The sequence below is a fragment of the Tetrao urogallus genome, assembly GCF_951394365.1.
Source record: "Tetrao urogallus genome assembly, chromosome: 1".
NCBI lineage: Eukaryota > Metazoa > Chordata > Aves > Galliformes > Phasianidae > Tetrao > Tetrao urogallus.
This window is the reverse complement of record NC_136813.1, coordinates 103,365,973-103,386,079: the sequence shown is the minus strand read 5'-3', so window position 1 is coordinate 103,386,079 and position 20,107 is coordinate 103,365,973. Positions and strand designations below refer to the sequence as shown.

Here is a 20,107-nt window from a genome sequence, read left to right as displayed (position 1 = left end):
ATAGCAGTATCAGCACTGTCATTTATGAATTCAACATTTGTCGTGTTATTAAATATAAATTTGGAAATCTGATGACTGTGAGAACCGTTTCTTTGCAGGAGCTGTCATACCTTGGCTGACCTCCAGCTTACGTAGAACAACCATATGTTTTGGGTGGCCAGGGAAAATAAAGAGCCAAGTTGACATATGGAATCTAAGTGCTCTTGAACTGCGATAACTGTTACTGAATAACAACAGACAGAATTAAATGACTGAAAGTAGCCAGCACTGTCAGTTTGTTAGAGTCAGTATGGATAATATAGGAATATATGTGTGAAAGAGATTAAGCACACATCCAACACAAACACCTTTGTATGGAATATAGTCATATCTCATTGCCTATCACTAGATGCTCAGGGCAAATTTCTCCCTCCAGCTCTCCCCACATTCTTTAGTACACATATTTCATGGGTTCCAAAACTAAAAAAAAAACACGGTTCCTCCCCCCCCAAGAAAAGTGAAACAAGTACAGAAGAGGGAAAAAATATAAAATCAAATCACAGAGGATGAATACCTTTCTCCACAACTCTAAGCCGGATTTCTCCTGGTTTGACAACAATATCAGGTGGATTCTTGACATCACAAATGTAAGTGCCATTGTCCTGGAACTGCATGTTTGATATACTGATAGAAGCGTCTTTCTTGTTAAGATCTCCAGCCCAAGTGACCCTGTCTTTAAATGGTATGTCCTTTCCAGTGTACGGCTTTCCATTAGAGTAATAGAAAAACTGTAGTCAAGGAAAAGAGGATAAGAACAATTCAATTAGATACTATGGACATACTATACTTTCTTGCTGTTACAGCACTATCCTAGAATTCACTATACAATACTCAGCTAGTATTACAGATTTTACGTTTTTCTTTCGTTTTGCCTCCTGCCTCACATTAATTTGGCTTGTTGCATCTTAATCATGTAACAAATGCTATGGCTTACACCTCAATTATACTATCATAATAGACTGCAGGGTTTGGTTTTCTTTGTTCTTCCTTTCTCCCATTTTTGAGGACATAGGATTTGCCAGACAAAGAGAAGAGAAGAGAAAAATATTAGTAAACTGGGGATAATTACAGTATAGAACTATTCTGGATCACAGCCATCTGTCTTTCAGGCAAAGGAAACCTTGCTTGGCCTAGCAGGAAAAGGATACCAAGTTTCCTATCTTTATCTTGTGTGTTGCTGTGTGTGTGACTCAAAATCACAGTATAGCTTAATTAACAGACAATACCTTCCTCCCCTCTGTTTCCCAGAATACTCCACTAGCAATTTAGAGTGCATCTAGCTCTGTTCCAGAAACCTTTAAGGTGATTAAATATAGTCACCTAAAAATCAGAAAACAGCTAAGTCCTTAAAGCTGAATAAAAAAAAAAAAAAATCTTTTAAGGAGAAACTGCACCTTTTCTCATTATACCTGTCCAAATGTATAAGTTACAGCAGTAGAGGAGCTCTACAGGATAGCGGTCTGCTTTCAGACATATGGGATGCTTAAGCATTGGACATGACCTTAGAGAGTGATCAAGGCTGTATTACAGGAGATTATTCATTCTTTATTTCACATTCTGAAAGAGAATGAAACAATCTTAGCTTGACTAAAGCTCAATCTGAGTTCTCCACAGTTCAGCTTCTGTAGCATGGCTAAAGAAATCTAGGACTATATTCCAACTTCCTCTTTCTACAGCTCTCCTTATAAAGGAGTTCCTGTTCCACAGAAGAAACTGGCTATAAGCTAGTCCTCTTTCCATCCAAGCCATCTCCCATCTTTTTACCTGTTCCTACCTTGATCTGAAGGTTGTCCACTCTGAAACTAGGGAGTCTGGTACTAGAAACCCTTTTAAAGGGAAATTAAGCAGAACAAATGCAGAAAATAAGCAATATGTACAATACATAACACTATAATAGTGGTAATTCGGATTACACGAGCAGTTTCACAGTTCATTTCCAAGTACAGGAGGATACAGAATTTCTAAGATTCCCAGATGCTCATCTACTTCCTCTATACGGCTGCCACTTCAACATACTGCTCCTCTGACTGAAAAACTACTAGTACCTTTTAGAGCTGCTGCATGCCCCAGCCTTTGCCAAGATCGAGCATGTTGCAATACTCTTAAGCAGCTCTTAAACAACAAAATAAAGCCACACTGAAATCAGAGTGATAGAGACAAGACACATGAAAGAAGGCTTCAATCCACATTTACTGCCTTTAAAACCAAGCAGATCTCTGCATAGTTTCACAGCCTCCCACCCCCGCTAGGTTCCGTACAGCCATTCCTTACTGAGATACGAGTTGCTGCTCCTTCTGGTTGAAAACTCCAAGAAACAGATGCTGCACTGCTGATCACCTCCACGGATGTAAATGTGCATGGAAGCTTTACGTCTGTTTCATTCTCCACAAATATCTCCTCTGGTGTGGTGACTTCTACTGCCGATACTTTGACTGTATAGAAAAGGTAAAGAGAAGAAAAAAGTAAAACAAGAGGCATCAGTGCTGTTTGAGAGTCAGGAAGTTGCAGCAGTAACTGTTTGTATCACACCACTTTTTAGGGGAAAATTGCAAAGAGACAGCAACAACTCTGCAAGCATGTGCAGAGGCAGTGCATTATACTTACAATACAAGCAAGTATACAGCAGGTCAGTTCACTACTCTTTCCGTGTATTATCTGTTACAGGATGTTTTCCATCCACAGATGTTTCCTCTACAACAGTTTATGGAAATCATTTGTATAGTGCAAAGGACGCATTTGCACTCTTCCCTACTGGCTGTCAGCAGAGACTATAATAAATAAGACCCACTGGAGGAACTAATATCTTGATCCCAGCTATTACTCAGTTTCCTCTCCAGCTCACATCTTGTTTCCTATCTCTTCAGCTTCTCTCAGCTGTAGGTGGAACAAAAGCTCACCTCCACCAAGCTGAACAGTGAACTTCTCTGGCTCTCAGCTATGCTACTTGATTCTACTCTCTGGCATGCCTCAAGGTCTTCATGTTCAAGACCTCAAGAAAAAAAAAAAAAAAAAAAAAAAAAAAATTATCACCCATGTACACTCCAGAAGCTTGATTTCTTTCCATCATGAGGAATACGTACAGTCAAAGCAGCCAACAGACTACAATCACAAGGTTAATTTCATGATTGTACCAGTGGTATTCCTCTACATAGTACGTGAAGTTCTTCAGGATGTGAAAAAAATTGGTTAATATATTCTTCATCTGGCATAGTTCAAGACTGCAAAGGCACTGTTCAGGTTTAAGTGGAGAGACAATACAAGCAAGCTTCTTCTAATCATGAGGTTCTTATGTTTTTAGGCTATAACATCCTAAAGGGCCTTACTTTCTTACTATAGGTGGAAAGCATGCCTTCCTGTCAGTTCAGTATCTTGATTTATTAACTTGAATAAACTAGTTCTCAAAGTAGCCAATTGAAAAGAAAGATCACAGTTGTAGGCAGTTTTAAAAGCAAACACCAGGACACCCACTTTAGTCCTTAAATGATGGGTTTTATGCTTTTAGTCAATGACAGCTACCAGCTCAGTAATCTTTGGGAGTTTGATAGCAAGCTTCTTTCAAGCAATACAATCATCCTAAGGAGGTACCTATTGTCATAAACTGAGTTGTTTTTAATCAGGGCTTAAAACTAAGCTAAGCCTATACTCCATAGAGAGATTTTAGAAACCAACTTTTACACATGAAACTGTGAGCCTGGTTTGCCAAGGAACAAAACCTGCACAAGCTGTACCATTCAGTCCCTCCCTCACCCCGTGACTAATGGGCAAGTCCCTCTGACCGACTGCAGAAAAGGGCCACAAGCACAGCAGGTAATGGCAGCTGGCCCTGCATGGCAGGCCATATGCAGGCTCTGGAAGTGGTCATTCAATCTGTGAAATCACTGAACAATGAAGGAGATGAAAACACCCTGGCCAGCTGGGTAAACCAAGCAATCAGTACGTGCAAGGCTTTGTAAGGAACTGCTGTCTCTCACTCAACTGGCACTGCAAACAAGGGTGAGGCACAGCACGTGCCCAGGCGACATGGAATGAGCATGTAAGCACTGCAAGGGTGGAAGAATTAAGCGTGCTGATTTAATTACAGTAACCAAAAACAGAAGAAGCCACCATTCATTTACATTGCTATTCAAAGGCCATTCTGTTCACTCCTCAGATTCACTCTCTTCAGTCCCATCAGGTTATCCCCGATTCTTGTGACTACCCTGTCACCATTGCTCTTATTTCAAATAAGTGAAAGAGAAACAGCACCCTAAGGGAGGGGAATTTTCATCAAGAGCTTTTTTCTCTTGTACGTATTCTGTGAGCCAAAAAATATTCTTTTGTAAAATAATTACCAAATATTTGTTTGGAACATACAAAGGCTTCTAGCCATTCCATTAAATGAACTCAGAGCTGCTGTGCTTTATGTATTTTTTCCAGCTAATGGAGTGGAGGAGAAAAAAATAATTCATTGTTTTGAGTCCAAGCCACAGAACAAGTCTTCCTTTCAAGCGCAAAACAAGCAAGATGCCCTCAGCATTTATGTAGGAGGACAAATAGTCTGCACAGACATTGTCTGCTTGTACGTGGTACAGAGAACTCCTTGCCACAAACAGGGAGTGGGAAGCACAGATCAGCTTCTAAAGAAATCCCTGTTCTAACTTAGTAACAACACGTGAGAGAAATGTAGTAAAGAAATCCAACTTCTTCCTACAGTCAGAAAGGCAGGAACTATGTAATAACTTGTTCAGGGACTTTACAGACAGTTTAGTTTTTACTTTCCACTTGTTGTCTCAACTTCACAACTTTCTTTGCTCATTCTCTCCCTTCCCCCAGCACAGAATCACTCAGGTTGGAACAGGCCTTAAAGATCATCAAGTCCAACCACAATCTAACCATACTACCCTAACTAACAACCCTCCGCTAAATCATGTCCCTGAGCACCACATCCAAAGGGTTTTTAAACACATCCAGGGATGGTGACTCAACCACCTCCCTGGGGAGCCTATTTCAGTGCTTAACAACACTTTCTGTAAAGAAGCGTTTCCTGTTATCCAAACTAAACTTACCCTGGCACAACTTGAGGCCATTTCCCCTCATCCTGTTACCAGTGAGAAGAGACCAACCCTGCTCTTGCTATAAGCACCTTTCAGATATTGGAAGAGAGCAATAAGGTCTCCCCTCAGCCTCCTTTTCCCCAGATTAAACAGCCCCAGTTCCTTCAGTCTCTCCTCACAGGGCACATTCTCCAAGCCCTTCACAAGCCTTGTTGCCCTTTTTTGGGCCTGCTCCAGCACCTCAATGTCCTTTCTGTACTGAGGTGCCCAAAAATGAATAAATAAAAAGGTCACTCATCATTTGCTCCTTCAGCACACATCACTAGAACATTGTTTTCTTCCCCCTGCTGTCTTATAGCAGGAGACATGACAACTTGGAAGTAGTAAAAAGGCCACAGTGTTTGGTATTTGTTCACTCTTAGCCCTCCACTTATACTTTTGGGTATACAGTAGCAGTTTGGGTATATACAGTAGCAGTTCCCACTACCTTGAACTCCTTCATCTCCCCTGCCATAAAACCACATGGATAATCTCCATCCCTAGATTCTCACCTTCTCTTTCCACTTTGACCAGACTGACATACCTTTTCCATATCTTTTATCTATTTAAATACTTCAGTTGGAGAGAGTTGAATTTGGAGTCATATTCCAATCACATTTATCTACTGGTCCCACTCCTCACGCTTTCTGAGCTTTAATTTTATTTAAGAAGAAAAAAAAAAAATATCAGGACACCATCAGAGAGAGCACAGCCTGAGGAATGGAAGCTCTGCAAGCCAAGTAGGGCAAACATAAACATGCATTATTTGCTCTTCTCCCACCAAACCTCATTTATCCTACCATCTTTTCCAAATTCCTGAAGTCCCAGTATTTGCATCTGAACACCTCTTCTAACCTTCAATTGCTTTAATTCCTCTCAACAGAAATGTGCTTTTTCCCACCAATCCTCTAAATGGGCCTCCTCTTCCATCATTTATTTTCCTCTCTCTAGCATTGCTGGAGTTGTTTTACTCTGATTACATCAATCCTCAAAAATTAAACTCTCAGCCACCACACTCCAGTGAAAATACTTCAAATCCAAAGTCCAATGGCTCATCCCCTGCCAAGCCTTGGGACCAGTGCTCCATCTTCTTTCCCAGGCAACTCTTCTATTCCTCAAATAGGATAAGATGCTCTTCCTCCATCCTTGCATCCTATCCCTTCTTATTGTTCCCAAATTGGACCTTCATCCTGCATCAAGGCTATTTTCACATCTCTTCCCTCAGTAGCTTGCATCTGGATCTCACTGCAGAACACGTTCAATCGCCAGCACTGCACTGGCTACTCAGACCTTCTCTGCTCAGGGTCTGTCTTCTCTGTTCAAATAATCTCAGTCCAACATCTTTGTCATTGCTAAATTGTCAGTTCACACTGACAATGTGCTGTAAAGCACAGCACATTTCTTCCCCCAGAGCCTTCTACCACTGCATTTATCACCATGGTTTATCACCATGGACCAGAGCCACATGCCTCTCTGACTCAACCTGAACAGTGTTTTTCACTGTTCTTCAGTAAGAGGGCATAGATGAAACTTCCCAAGTCTTTCAGAGTTTCCAGCCACCTGCACAGCTGACAGTAGTCCAAGAACTCCACTTTGTACAATAACAAAGATACATTTTGCTCTGGATTTGAGGAGTACTTCTGGGCTTCTGTCAATAGATACTGTGATTATTTTCTATAAGTTATTTCAATTGCAAGCTTATCTACATCTTTCTGCCTTTCCATTTTTACAGAAATATAAACCATCTCACAAACTTCTCACAGGAAGCGTCTCATGGCCCATTTCCTAGCAGTTCTTATTTAGGGTAGGATCAACAACACCTGCATCAGCTATCTAGTAGGTAGCTTTTGCCTCTGGCCACTGAATCCCCAGAAGCACAAAAAGGAAGGAAGGATCCTGACTGGCTTCTTCTGCACAGAATGGATATATTCACTGCGTACCAGAGCTTAAAAGCTGAACATTCAGTTACCACAGCAGGATGTTACTACTGATGTCCTGAGCTTTGAACGTGAGCTGAGGTTACCATAAGGAGCAATCATTGCTCATGTTCCCCAAACACTACCCTCAGCACCAACCAGCTGACATCCAGGCAACAAGAACGCCGAAGGCATTGTTTCTATCTAGTGACTAAATGACCTCACTGTAAAGTAAAAGACTAGAAGAAGGAGGGGGAAAAGTAAAAAAGAAAAAGCTGTGCCATTGGTAAAATAGAAGCACGGCATCTGGCAGACTTGAATCAGTCAATACATAGCAAAGACAGCTGGAGAGTCACAATATCAAGCACACCATCCCAAATGCTATTTTGTTCTACTGAAAAAGAACAACACTAATAATATAATCATTGGGAACTGAATACTAACTGCTTCAAGGGTAACATTAGGAAGATATCACATACACAAGACCACAATTTTCTGCTACAAATTGATGGCAGGAGACGCAGAGCTTGCCATACACACACCAGAACAAGCATGACACTGTTACAGAGTATCTCCATCTACCAACTTTACTGACTAGGCATTGTTTCACTTTACTTGCTGTAAATGAACAAGACCTTCCTAACTCTGAAGGTACTACGGCAGCTAAAGCAGATTCAAAGACTCAGAGCTTCTAGGTTCCATTGTAATAACACTGCAGCATGTTTGCCACAGGATATACAAAGCTAGGGAAAGAGTTGCATGTTTTCAGCTATTTCAGTCCTGATTCAGAACACAAACCCCTGGCATGCATATGTCAGCACTGATATTATTATGAGTGGAGCGATGTATTGCTCTGAAACCACCTACATGAAGGAATCCTTTACATTTACCCAGCAGCAAAGTATAGGAAGATGAAGTCATTCGGAACGGATAGCAGACAAGCATTCTTAACCACAAGAGTTTGCACCTAGTTAGTTAAACAAATTATGGTTAACTATTCAACTTCCGGTGAGGCCATCAAGCGTACAGTATTCATCAGAGAATACTCTGATAAGATTGCAGTATGACACTGTTAATTGAGCTTCACCAACACCTTCCAAATGGGGTACACTTCAATGGAGAAGGTGGCTAACCACTCACTACAGCACACTGAGGGTGATGTCCCTGCAGCCATTCCCTCTGGGATCTTTGTCCAGGTCAGTCGAGACCAAGTCATACATGATGGGAACCAAATCTGTGCAAGAACCCTTATGTGTGTGACTAGTTATCTAACAGGTCAAAGTCTGGATACCTGCCCTTGTCTTATACTGCTCTCCATGTTCAAAACTGCATTCTTATTCCTTCTGATAGCCAATGTCCCTAACAATTTGGAGGATCTGCTTAAACACTGCAAGCTTATTTCACTTCCTTCAAGCTCTCTTAAAACGCCTCCAAACATTTGGCAACAGCACCTGCACAAACCTAACAGTGACCAAGCTGGCAGTGCTTAGAAATAAATGTTCACTTAAGCTGTTGTTTTTTTTATTTTGTTTTGTTTTCCCCCTTTTGCTTTGTATCCTGATTGCTCACACTTTCTTCATGATGGTTAATGGGAAAAAAAAAAAAAAAAAAAACAAAAAAAACCACACCATTAGGGCAAGATTTGATTTTTCATGTTTTTCTTGTACAATTTTGTATACAAATATAGGGCACCTGCTGTGCTAGGCAGTAGCTGAAAATAGAGCTTGGTAATACTTCACAAGGAAAGTTTTTCTTGACACTGAAAGTTTACACTAATTAATACATAGTTGGAAGTCTTTTAGAAACCAGTCTGCGCAGAGATCACCGACCCACTGAAAAAGTTCTGTTAATTAAGGCTATGAACATACCAAAATAAACTTGATTCCTCTGGATCCAACTCAGCTTGATCACTAGGAGTGCCAACAAAATTACAACACAAACTAAAGCTGTAATCATAGGCATTTTATTCCACAAGTACTAATACAGTCAAAGTGGAAACTTTTATCAGACCACCAATAGATGCGACAGTTTCTGAAATACGTTGTCCTCCTCCTGAAATGACTAGTCATCAGTTTACTAATTAATACAAACAAATTGCTTCATTTATCTTAAAGATGTCGAGTTTCAATTATAAATAATGTCTCTTATGGATGAAAGATCAGGAAATAATCAAAAAGTCTGATGAAAGAAGGATTTTTAAAAATTCAGGCAGGCTGCAACAGGTAACAAGTTGACAACAGAGCCATGAATCAAGAAGATAGGAATGGATGCATTAATACAGCAGACTCAACGGCTCACATTTAAAGGTCTTGATAAAACCAAAATAAGTCAACATATCTGTATGTTTATAACTGCTTCACTAGCAGCTGTAATTTTCCAGGAGGAAAAGAGGATGTGAGATTTTCTAGTGATTAGGAGGTCATAAGTCACAAAAAACGATACACACTTGCTAAAGAGTGTTTTCATTAAGAAACAACGTCATTGTGAAACATAGTCCACTGTTGACATCTCTCTCAAACTACAGTTTCATGACATTTAGTTATTCTTCATACTAAAACGTCTTCACATACAACCACCAAGAAACAACAGCAGTCAGCTCCCTACAACATGTTTGAGAAAGGCAGCACAAAGTTATACTTCCCTACTACAATTATAGGCACCTATTTCTCCATAGGCCATCATTACCTCCTTTTCAATAAGACATGTGCTGGAGCAATCCTATCTTTGATGGTCTCAACAGCTAGGAGCAGACAAGCCCAAATAACTCCTCTGAGATCTGCTGAAGTATCCAGATGTGGGATCAAACTTCCACATGAAGAATTCATTGATGCAGTTTAGTCTTAACACAGAAGAAAAATCCATGTAGGCCATTCCAGCCAATATGCCAAAACATGCTGTATTTCCTAAGGAAATACAGCCAAAACATGCTGTATTTCCTAAGAAGAACATACAAATATTAAGAAGCCATATACCTTGGTATAAGAAAGAACAGACTGCCCAATCACCTCCACACCAGAAATCCATCATGGTGTTACCTGAAGTCTCATTGAGTGTATAGATATAAAAATGCATATATGCATGTATAATCCTATATACATATTACTGCACATCACTTTGTTGGGTTGAATCTACCTGGCTCCCAGACACCCAATCTCTCACTCCTGCTTACCAAATAGGACAGAGGGAGAAAATAAGATGAAAAAGCTCATGGGTGGAGATAAAAACAGGGTGATCACTTACCATTTACTATCACAGGCAAAACACATTTGACCTGGGGAAAGTTATTTTAATTTGCAATAAATTGTATTAAAAGATGGATTGTGAGTAGGAGGAAAAAAAAAAAAAAAAAAAAAAAAAAAATCAAGCTCACTTTCACTCACTTATTTCCAATTCTCCCCCCCCATGCAGCCTGTGGCAGATAGAAGGTTTACCATCAACCCATAATGGCTTCTCTCTGCCACTCCTTCCTCCTCACACTTTTTCCCCAATAAAAGCACAGGTCCTTCCCACGGGCTGTGATTCTTCAGGAGAAGCTGCTTCTGCTTGCACTCCTTTGTGGGCCACAATGTGCATATCTCCTCTTCCATGGTCTCCTCCACAAGATGTAGGGAAATACCAGCTCCATCATACTTTCTTCCACAATTTTTGCTGCAGGGGCATCTCTGCTCCAATGCCTGTGGCACCTCCTCTGCCTTCTCTTCCTCAGGTGCCTGCAGGGCAGTTTCTCACTCTGCGCCCCTGTCCCCTGCCTGCCAGATGATGTTTTGCCCTTTCTTCCCCAAGCTGCACCCAAAGCACTGCCCTGTTGGCTGCTGGGCCAGGCCTTACCTCACACGGCAGCATGGTAGCCTCTAGCCTAAATCTGGACAGAATACTTAATATATTCATACAGAACACAAAGCAAAATCAGCTACAGAAAGGATGACCAGACAAAAATCATACCAACCACTCCTAATGCCTAAGTTTCAAAGCAGCAAATACTAAGTGCAGCTGCCTCAAAGGAGGGGAGAACCACCTAGCTCTACTCTGAATCATCAACCACCAGAAAACCATCAGTGCTGCAGCAGTTTCTCAGGTTTCCTTTCTCACCAAGTACTTCAATGCACTAAAGAAAGAGAGTTTCCTGCCTTTGGTAGCACAGCCAGTCCTGCGGCACCCTAACAGCTCTGAGCAGCAGAAATGCTGCTGACACCTTGCCTATGAACACCTACTACCACTGACTTGCTGCTGGGAATGAATGATCATCCCCCAAGCAGATATGGGCCCAGAAGAACAGCTGCTAACACATTCGCTTTCTGTTGGCCTCTGTGCACAGTCAGTTGGGCTCTGCCTGTCTCAAAGATGAGAGAAAAAGTGAAAAATCACTGCATTTTATCTCAAGTGGAAGAAATAAGGTTTTGCTGAAAGCCTTAGGCAGGCTGCGGTAACACTGTCAAAGCTGTCAATAACTGTGTCACTTTGCCCTGCATATCTCTGTGTACCTATTTGACAGAACTTACAGACAAGTCTTACAGTCGTATTGGTACCAGCTTCTACAAGCTTGGTTTTTCAGGTAGTTTCTTTCATATTATGCAGAGCTATACGTTATTTCACAAAGGGGCAGCAGAAGAACTCCTGCCAGATTTACATCTCCAGATCACACTTGTAACAAGCAACTATGGACATGAGAAACAGCAGAGTGCCTGAGCTCCCTTGCAAGATAGGCCACAGATTTCTTTCTCTACTGTACCACTCCCTCAACTTGGAAAGTATAAGAATGTAGATGCTTGTGAAGGCCCAGAGTTCCCACAAACAAGTATTGCTGTTGAACTGCTTCATGTTCCACAGTTACACAACCAGTCATATGTCAGGTTTGGGCAGATCCGTATTTAGCATACAAGGCGATAATATCTAGCCCCACTCTAGTAATTTTTCCCCACGGATCACAAGGCAATATACTTCCCTGCCTATGCCAGAGAGTGGGACGCTTTCCAACCTTACGTGGTTTTCCTTCCGTTACCAACTCAGTTTACAGGAGTTCAAGTTCAAGTAAACAGTTTTTGTTGACCAAGTCAAACCGAAACAATTAAAGACCTAAAGAGACGAGTAAACTTACTTAAAGTGCAAAGGGTATCTGGAACAGCTGATAACAACTATTTTACCTCTAATCATGCAATACTAACACAGCTGCTAGCAAACACAGCAGATTATCCCTGCGCACAAGAAAAGGTTCATGAAAATAGGAACTAAGATTAAAGAAGAGCAACAGAGAACAAGATAAACAATATACCTTAAAAGAGTCTCCTTGAAACACAGTGGTCTTCTCCCACAAAAAAAGAACTCTAAGTTTGTTTAACTACAGAACTGAGAGAAACTGAGTACATATGCTCAACATGTGACAGAGATATTGAAGAAAGAATCCCATCATCACAAACATTTCTTAAGAATTATTACAGCAATCCACTAAAACTGTCGCAATGTCTACTAACAAACAATATTATGGATCAGAAGTTGGAAATAAAAAGAATTCAAGGCACAGACAGCAAAGGTATTTGTCACTGGCTGGAACAACTGCCTCCATTCTAGGTCAGCACTAGGTACTAGTACAGTTGAAATGAAATGGTATTCAGGTGGTTTTAAGAAATAGAAACACAACCATGTTGTGAACTGCTGATACTCTGAGAAAATCTAGCACTAGCAGCACAGAAACTAAGTCATCCAACTGATTACCAACCTGCAGCTAGCAGGATTGGACAAGGCCAATCTGTTCTGGTATGACGGAAGACTTACTTTCAATAGCTCGAGCAAACTTAAAGCTCTCTGCAGACTCTATCCTGTACCACCTCCACTGATGCTTGCTCACCCTAATCTTTCACTACTTGCTAACCAAACTTGGTAGCAAATTCAGTAAGCTAATAACTACTTACAACCTGTGTCAGCGTGACTACAAAACCAAAAGAAAAAAAACAGGTACTACATATTTTCAAGTAATTCTTGCTTCACAAGAATTTGTCACTGATGGTGCCAATTTAAATAGCTCCCATGCCCACTTGTGATGTAACATGATGAATCTGACCAGGAACTAGCTCATGTTCAAAAAAGCATTTATTCTATTGTTTTCCTGTAAACCAGACCAACACCCTAACCCAGTTCACTATTCACCACGTTTGCACAACAATGACTGTGCAAGATTAGGAAGAAATGACTAGCAGCTGCTTCAGACAGCTTGCCTGAGGAAGACTTCTCTTTTGGAACTGCTGATGGCTTTGCTGCTCCCTCTCTCTATAGCACTTTCTCAGTTTACACCAAAGCACTTCTAGAGACAGCCCTTCCAAGTAAGGCAGCACTTTCACCCGTGCCTGTGCTGACTTTGTCAAGCTTTAGGGTATGCAGCATCACCACACAACCAACAGCTCTTCACCTTCCACACTGGAAGAGCAAAGCAAATGGAAAATTCCAAGATGCATTAGCCAATTAGATCTTGGAAGTTCTGTTACATACGCAGCTTTATAGAATTTATTACCAAGAGAGCCCTGTTCACCATATTTCACTTCAGTACATTACAAAAACAAGTTACCAAAAATTGTAACTGATGGGAAACAGACAATTGAGGATGATCTCCTACACTGGCTATTTCACCTAAATTCACACGCCCTAATTTGACCCACCTCAAGTATATCCAGCAAGCTTCCTTAGCCCCACTTAACATTACGTGTATTAAGAGCCAGCAAATATACTGCAAAGCATCTTCTGCTAGATTGGAAGGAGAAATTCATATGACAATCAGCTCTCTTGTTCTCCTCATGCATTTCAAGGCAAAAGGTAGAGCAGCACAAACTGGAAACTGCTAACCCAACAGTGAAGACAAAAATGCAGAAGCTGAAAGACGCAGCAGTAGAAGGGAACAACGTACATGTGACTTGATGTAATCACCTACAAAACAGGCTTTTTTAGGTCAGCTAGCACACTGATCTGATCACTTTAAAGTGATGAAGGTAGAAAGGAATCACTGGAGAGACTGCCCAACTGAAGGGTAACCTAATCATTCAACTAGTTCAGAAAACAATACTGATGTTGATCATGCATCAAAGTGCATATCCACAGCACCCATGCTATGGGTATGGGTACAGCATACTGTGAAACGCCATACCAAGTAAATACTTGCTCTGCTAAATAGCTGTTGTTCTAAGATAAACATAAATCACTGCAATTTGAATTCCCTATCAGTTCAGACCTTCTTATCCTCTCCTGTCACAGCTTCCGCTTACACAAGAATTCAGTATCCTTTCTATTGCACTAGTCACTTTGCACAGTGTAATTCTAATCTAGACCAGCCCACTAAGAAGATAAGCAAAGCTCAAAAAAGAAAAAAAAGACAATAGCCAACACTGAAAGAATGTAAAAAGTTTCCACACTTTTTGATTTACTCCTGGGATATCTTGATTCAATAGTCTTTCAATTTAAACCTGTCAGCATGTTTGCCTTGTAAAACCAGATGGTACCCTGTACAGTACACAGGCGCTCACAGCCTACTGTTCCCAGTCAGGATAAGACAAGGCCCCTGACACACAGTGTAACAGATGAATAACACATTCCCTAATCTACTTCAAGTTAGACAGCAAGTGAAAAGGTTGTATGCATCATGACAGAGAGGTAGAGGACTGGGAGGCTGGGGTCAAGGGAAACCTGGGCATCTTACAAGCCACATTCTATTACCAAAACATTAACCTGTATTTTCAACTTCTTCAAAAACTTATTGCTGCTACAAGTAAGGTAATCTGAGGAGTAGTCCCACCTTCAACCCAGCTAGCAGAGAGTTTTCCCACCTTACCACTTCTTCCCTTTGCAGAAACCAAGTAAGCGCTGCAAGCAAGGAAATCTTCCTACCTACAGCATCAGTGGGCTCTGTTTGAAAGAACTAACTGCTTCTGACTGGTTGAACACAACAATCCTGACTAAACCTGGCACAAGCATGAAGATAGCACTGCAACCCTGACTTGCACTGTTATTTTCATAAAACATTTCAAGAAGCAACTGAAATATGCAGGTAAGCTCAAAGCAATGATAGATGCCAGAGGTATTTAACATCCCAGTACTCCTCTGCTTGTTATACTGACCTGTGTGTATGTGCATGTGTGCACACGTGTGAGAGGGTACAAGGAGCAGTAAGAGACAAGGAGTGAAAAAAATCAGACTTTGTCAGCATGAGAAAGAATGCTAGGAAAACTAACACTCTTTCCAGTAGTGTCTAGACATTCTTCAAGACTTTCAGAAGTAATCAGGCACTGACTGCCCTTGTGTTCAAGACAGATCTCACTTTAAGTGATTACTTATATGGCTTACCAATTGAGGATTCCAAGATAATCTGTTTCCCTGATGCTCCGGCTAGCTGCTCTAGGCTCACCCACCATACAAGATATAACACCTAGATTCACTACTCATGCCACAAATGTCCACAGAATCACAAAACATTTGGGAACAATCCTTCATTTTTACAAGGAAGCAACCAAGTCTTCATATGACTGAGCATAAACAAATGGGACAAACTCCAATGCACACCTGCAGCTGCACACAAGAAAATAAGCCTAACACTTGTTGTCTGGATTTGGCCATGAAGCAACAATTACATGCTTGGCCTCACAAAACAGACCATGATGTTAAACTCAGCCTGTACAACACATCCCACTTCGTAACATTTCTGTCTCGCTGCAGGTTATTGGCCACCAAGCATATCAAGAGGGAGAAGAGCCACAAACCACAGCAGCTAACTGTGCAGCACACTCCCCAGCCACATAGCACATCTGGGTAACCAAGTGGCAACAACACAGAACAGAAAGTTACTTCTGCCCTTCCACTTGCTTGGTGGAGTCTCACTTCTCAGTTTCTCATAAAATGAAAATTCAGCACAAGGAAAAAGGAAGGAAAAAAAATTCTTGCTAAACTGCAGGAAGTGAAGCAACACACGGGAGCAGAAAGGCAGACTGCTACACGTGACTGCTTACAGCCTTAAACCCTAGAGAAGGTCATCTTCTCAGTACCAATCAGCTAATTACCTTGGATATCCAAGAGGACAGAACAGCTTGCAACATAGCTCTTATCCCCCTGCAAGGATACAAACCTTGTATCAACTCCACACTTAAGAAGAAGAAAAAAGAAAAAAAAAAAAGAAAGTATTTTTAAAGAAAACAGAGGATTAACTGTGTGTGGTATAAGCATGAGGAGAAGACAACATGAGAGTAATTTCTGATTTGAAATACTTATATTGAATATATATATATAATAGGCACAGAATCACTGTCCAACACAGATAAAATAGCTGTTTTAGCATCCATTTAATCCTTTAAATTGTTATCTTGCATTACCCACCCACCCTAGGGAAGATCTCCTTCAAAAGAATATCTTGCACCTTTGCTTGCCTTTAAGATACTGCATTTGGTTACATACTTCATGCACTGCAGCGATCTCTTTCTCTGAGCTTCCCATAGCATTACTGCAGTTCTACCTTTTGTTGTGGTCAGGGGAAATATGTGCCCTTTTTTCTTTTGTCTCCATATTTATTTTCAAAGAACTAAGTTTCACTCTAAGCTATATATTCAGCTTCATTCCAAGTAATACACTGTCTCTGAATGCGTACAGCAAGCTTTAGCAATCTCTACTTACACTTATTGCAAAATGCAGAAGTTTAGGTAAACGACAGCCAAAGTGCAGTGCCATTTGGAAGGAAGTTCCTCACCACTGGGCACAGATCCTCAGACTTGCAGGTTTTTTTTTTTTTTTCCCAGAAGTTTCCAGATACGAATAGACAACAGCCTTCTTTAGAGATTGCTACTAACTTCCTTTGCACAGTTTCAACCACTAAGTATTATCAAGCAAAGCCACTTTCAGGTGGCACACAAACACTGGTGCCTCCCTTCTGTGCACACACACAGCTGTTTCGGGAAAGTTGCTTGTTTTCATTTCAAAATTAAATGGCAAACACAGAACAATTTACCCCATCAGTACGTATGCAGCAGCAAAGCTATGCTTTATCCTTGCCATTACTAGCACTCCAATATTAGCTGTGTACTTACACCCCATTCACAAACACTTGATTTTGGCTGATGTCATTACTGCTCCACCCAAATATTTCACTGTTGACCAAACACAAAAGGTGCTTTCTAAGTTGTTTCCTACAAATCTGGCTTCCCAGATGCTGCTCACCTTCTCTGTGTCCTCCCTCAACAAAGAGGACAGGTGTCCCATGACTATGCAACCAAAAACACGAACCAGAGAGGCTGACGTGCATCATGGTTGCCACACACCACGTCGCTGGACCCTGGCAGACCTGGCATCTATATGAGCAGCACAGCGCTGCTCTGAGATGCTCCGGCTACATCTGCAGAGCGATGACTGACTCTTCGCCTTTTGCAAGGAAACGACATGCCTGAATGCCACACGGTCCCATCCACACTGGACGTTTCGCTTTTCATCTGGGAGGAGAAGGGGCAAATTCGTGCAGAAAACACACAAGGCACCAGTTGGAGAAACCTCCACCTCAAAAACCTCTGGCAGCTAAGCCAGAGGAGGTGGATTTTAAACCGAGCTTCTTCCTCGGCCTTCTGGGGCAGCTCTCAGGACGGCCCTCCGCGCTATCAGCCCACCAGCGACAAGCAGGGGAGGCGTTTAAAGAGCGGGAGCGCCTCTACCTAGCCGCAGGGCAGCGCGGTACCCCGGCTAGAGCTCTCCCCGCTCCGGGGCCTTCCCGGCGGGCGCGGCGGGCCCTTCGCCCCGACACCCTCCGCTCCCTGCCCACGGGGAATCGGCCGTGCCACAGGACCGAGCCGCCCCGCTTCCCAGCGCGAAGGAGGGCGGTCGGCGGCCGGCTCCCTCGCCTCGCCTCGTCCGCGAGAACAGCTCCCCCACCGTCCCCCAGACCAGCCCGAGCCACGGGCGCAGCCCCAGAGGGACAAACGATGTCCGTCCCTCACTCACCGGCAGCCAACGAGGCGGCGGCGGCCAGCAGGCAGGCCGAGAGCGGCAGCCGCGCGGCAACAACGGCCGCCGAACGTCCCACGGTGCCTCCGGCCGCTGCCATTTTCCTGCCACCACCTCCCCGCGCCCCCATTGTCCGCCCCCGGCCGCCGGCCCTCCCCCTCGCGCCTCGCGGCCCTCTTCCCTGGCTGGGATAGGGCCTCGACGCTGTCACTCGCACACACCTCCCGCGGCCAGCTCGTCCCCGCCCCGCTTCTTGTCAATGATTGGTCAAAATGCCGATCCGTCAAATGTCAGTGCCCAATCCAGAATGGAAGCGCGCCGTCCCGCCTCCCGAGCCGGGCACGTGATCTGCTCTCCCCGCCCTGCCGGGCGGTGCCGCCAGGGCGCCGATCCCGGCGCGGTGCGGGCGCGGCCGCAGCCGGGTAGCGCGGGGACGGGTCTGCCAGGAGCGCCGGGGTGCGTGCCGGGAAGCTGAGCGCCCAGCGGCCAAAACTCGTGAAAGGAGCCGGGCGGGCACCCAGCAGCACTCTCTTCGATAGGCAGCGCGGCGACGTCTGGCCGCTGCTTCCCGGTCCGCCGGAGGAGGGTGGTCGGGGTGAGACCCTGCCGGCTGGGAGAGCCGGCTCCGGCACGCGTTGCCTGCAACGCGGGCTGCTTCCGCGGCCCTTCTGGCTGCCAGCAGGATAACCGCGTTTGCATTTAACCTGAAAATTCCAGTTGTATTTTAATGAAGTTGCACACGCTCCAAGCCGGATCACAAGACTATTGCTCACCACACACGTGAGACTTCCCAGGCCTAAAATATAGACACAGGGCTCCTGATCTGCACTGTGCCCGTGTGCACCTTCCTACAGCCGCTTGGGGAGGAGGCCCACAGCTCTCCTGGGATTGCAAACGTCATTAGCTTGTGCCTTCATAATCTGTGCCCTGAGGAGAGCTCTGGAGTGTGTTCCTCAGCTAACCGTTGGGGAAGTTTCCTAGAAAGTCAGGATGGGTTATAGCTCTGCTCGGTGGCTGAAGCTACTCACTGCCACAGAAGATATGACATTAATACCCACTGCTTTATGTTCAGACCCCCTGAATGGCCCAAACTTTCTCTTTCCAGGCATTTTTCCAAGGTAGATAACCCGAAGTGTTTAAAAATCAGACCCTGTTCCTTTTCTAATTTACTCTCCTCCACGGAGTTCATGAGTTCTATGTATATGAGGACTGTGTCAAGAGCAACAGCTCCTACTTCAGTATGTTGTCCCACGTCAGAGGCATGTGTTGGAGGTTTAGCAGTAGAGTAGAATCTGCCTACCCATATTCCAATACATGTTGTTGCCGTGCGATGGCAGCAGAGGGGCAGATTGACACAATGACATCTGACATGAAAATGCACATGGAGCAAAGCACTGAATTCCTCCATGAGGAAAAAATGACACCCATTGACATTCAATGATGCTTGCTGGATGTTTCTGGAGACCAAACAGTGGATGTGAGTACAATGAAAGATGGACTGCGTGGGCAACGTTTTCCTAGCAACGATGCCAGCATAACAGCTGTGAAACAGTGGGTCACTTTTGCTGGAGCAGATTTTTACAAGCAAGGCATGCAGGCTCTTGTTCATTGCTGGCAAATATGCATAGCTAATGGCAGTGACTATGTTGAAAAACAGCTTTTGTAGCTGAGAATTTGCTCTATCAATTAGTGTTATTGTGTGTCCTTTATATTTGTCGTAGTTTCCATGGAAATAAATAGGAGCCATTACTTTCAGAGCGACCAACATAGCATGGCTTGGCCAGATGAAGCTGTGCGATGACCCAGCTCACCAAGCAGCAGCACTGCTGGTCAGAACAGAGAGCACGTGGGAGAGCACCGGGTCTGCTTTTTCGGATCACGATGACTGAATTAGTGTCTTCTGCGGCCTTCAGTCTTGGCAGCACCTCCAACAGCCGCTAAGAAACGGCCACTGCAACAAGTTGCTCAGCCGCTAAGAAACGGCCACTGCAACAAGGGCGCCTTCGCTCAGTCGTTCTTGTTCGACGGCAGGAAGCATTCTTCCGCGGTGGCTCGTTGGTCTAGGGGTATGATTCTCGCTTAGGGTGCGAGAGGTCCCGGGTTCAAATCCCGGACGAGCCCAGTGTT

General features: G+C 43.4%; 1 protein-coding gene across 1 annotated transcript in view; it reads right to left on the bottom strand.

Moving 5' to 3' along the window:
- Positions 1-18,122, bottom strand: part of MPZL1 (myelin protein zero like 1) — a gene marked incomplete at its 3' end in the record, with an annotated part of 32,520 nt that extends 14,398 nt beyond the window's left edge. The window contains exons 1-3 of the mRNA XM_079537167.1: positions 17,978-18,122; positions 2,311-2,471; positions 554-767 (exon numbers count right to left, since the gene is read on the bottom strand). Coding sequence (XP_079393293.1) covers positions 554-767; positions 2,311-2,471; positions 17,978-18,110 — 508 coding nt within the window. The 5' untranslated portion in view covers positions 18,111-18,122. The remainder of the gene's footprint in view (positions 1-553; positions 768-2,310; positions 2,472-17,977) is intronic.
- Between the last annotated feature and the right edge of the window lie 1,985 nt (positions 18,123-20,107).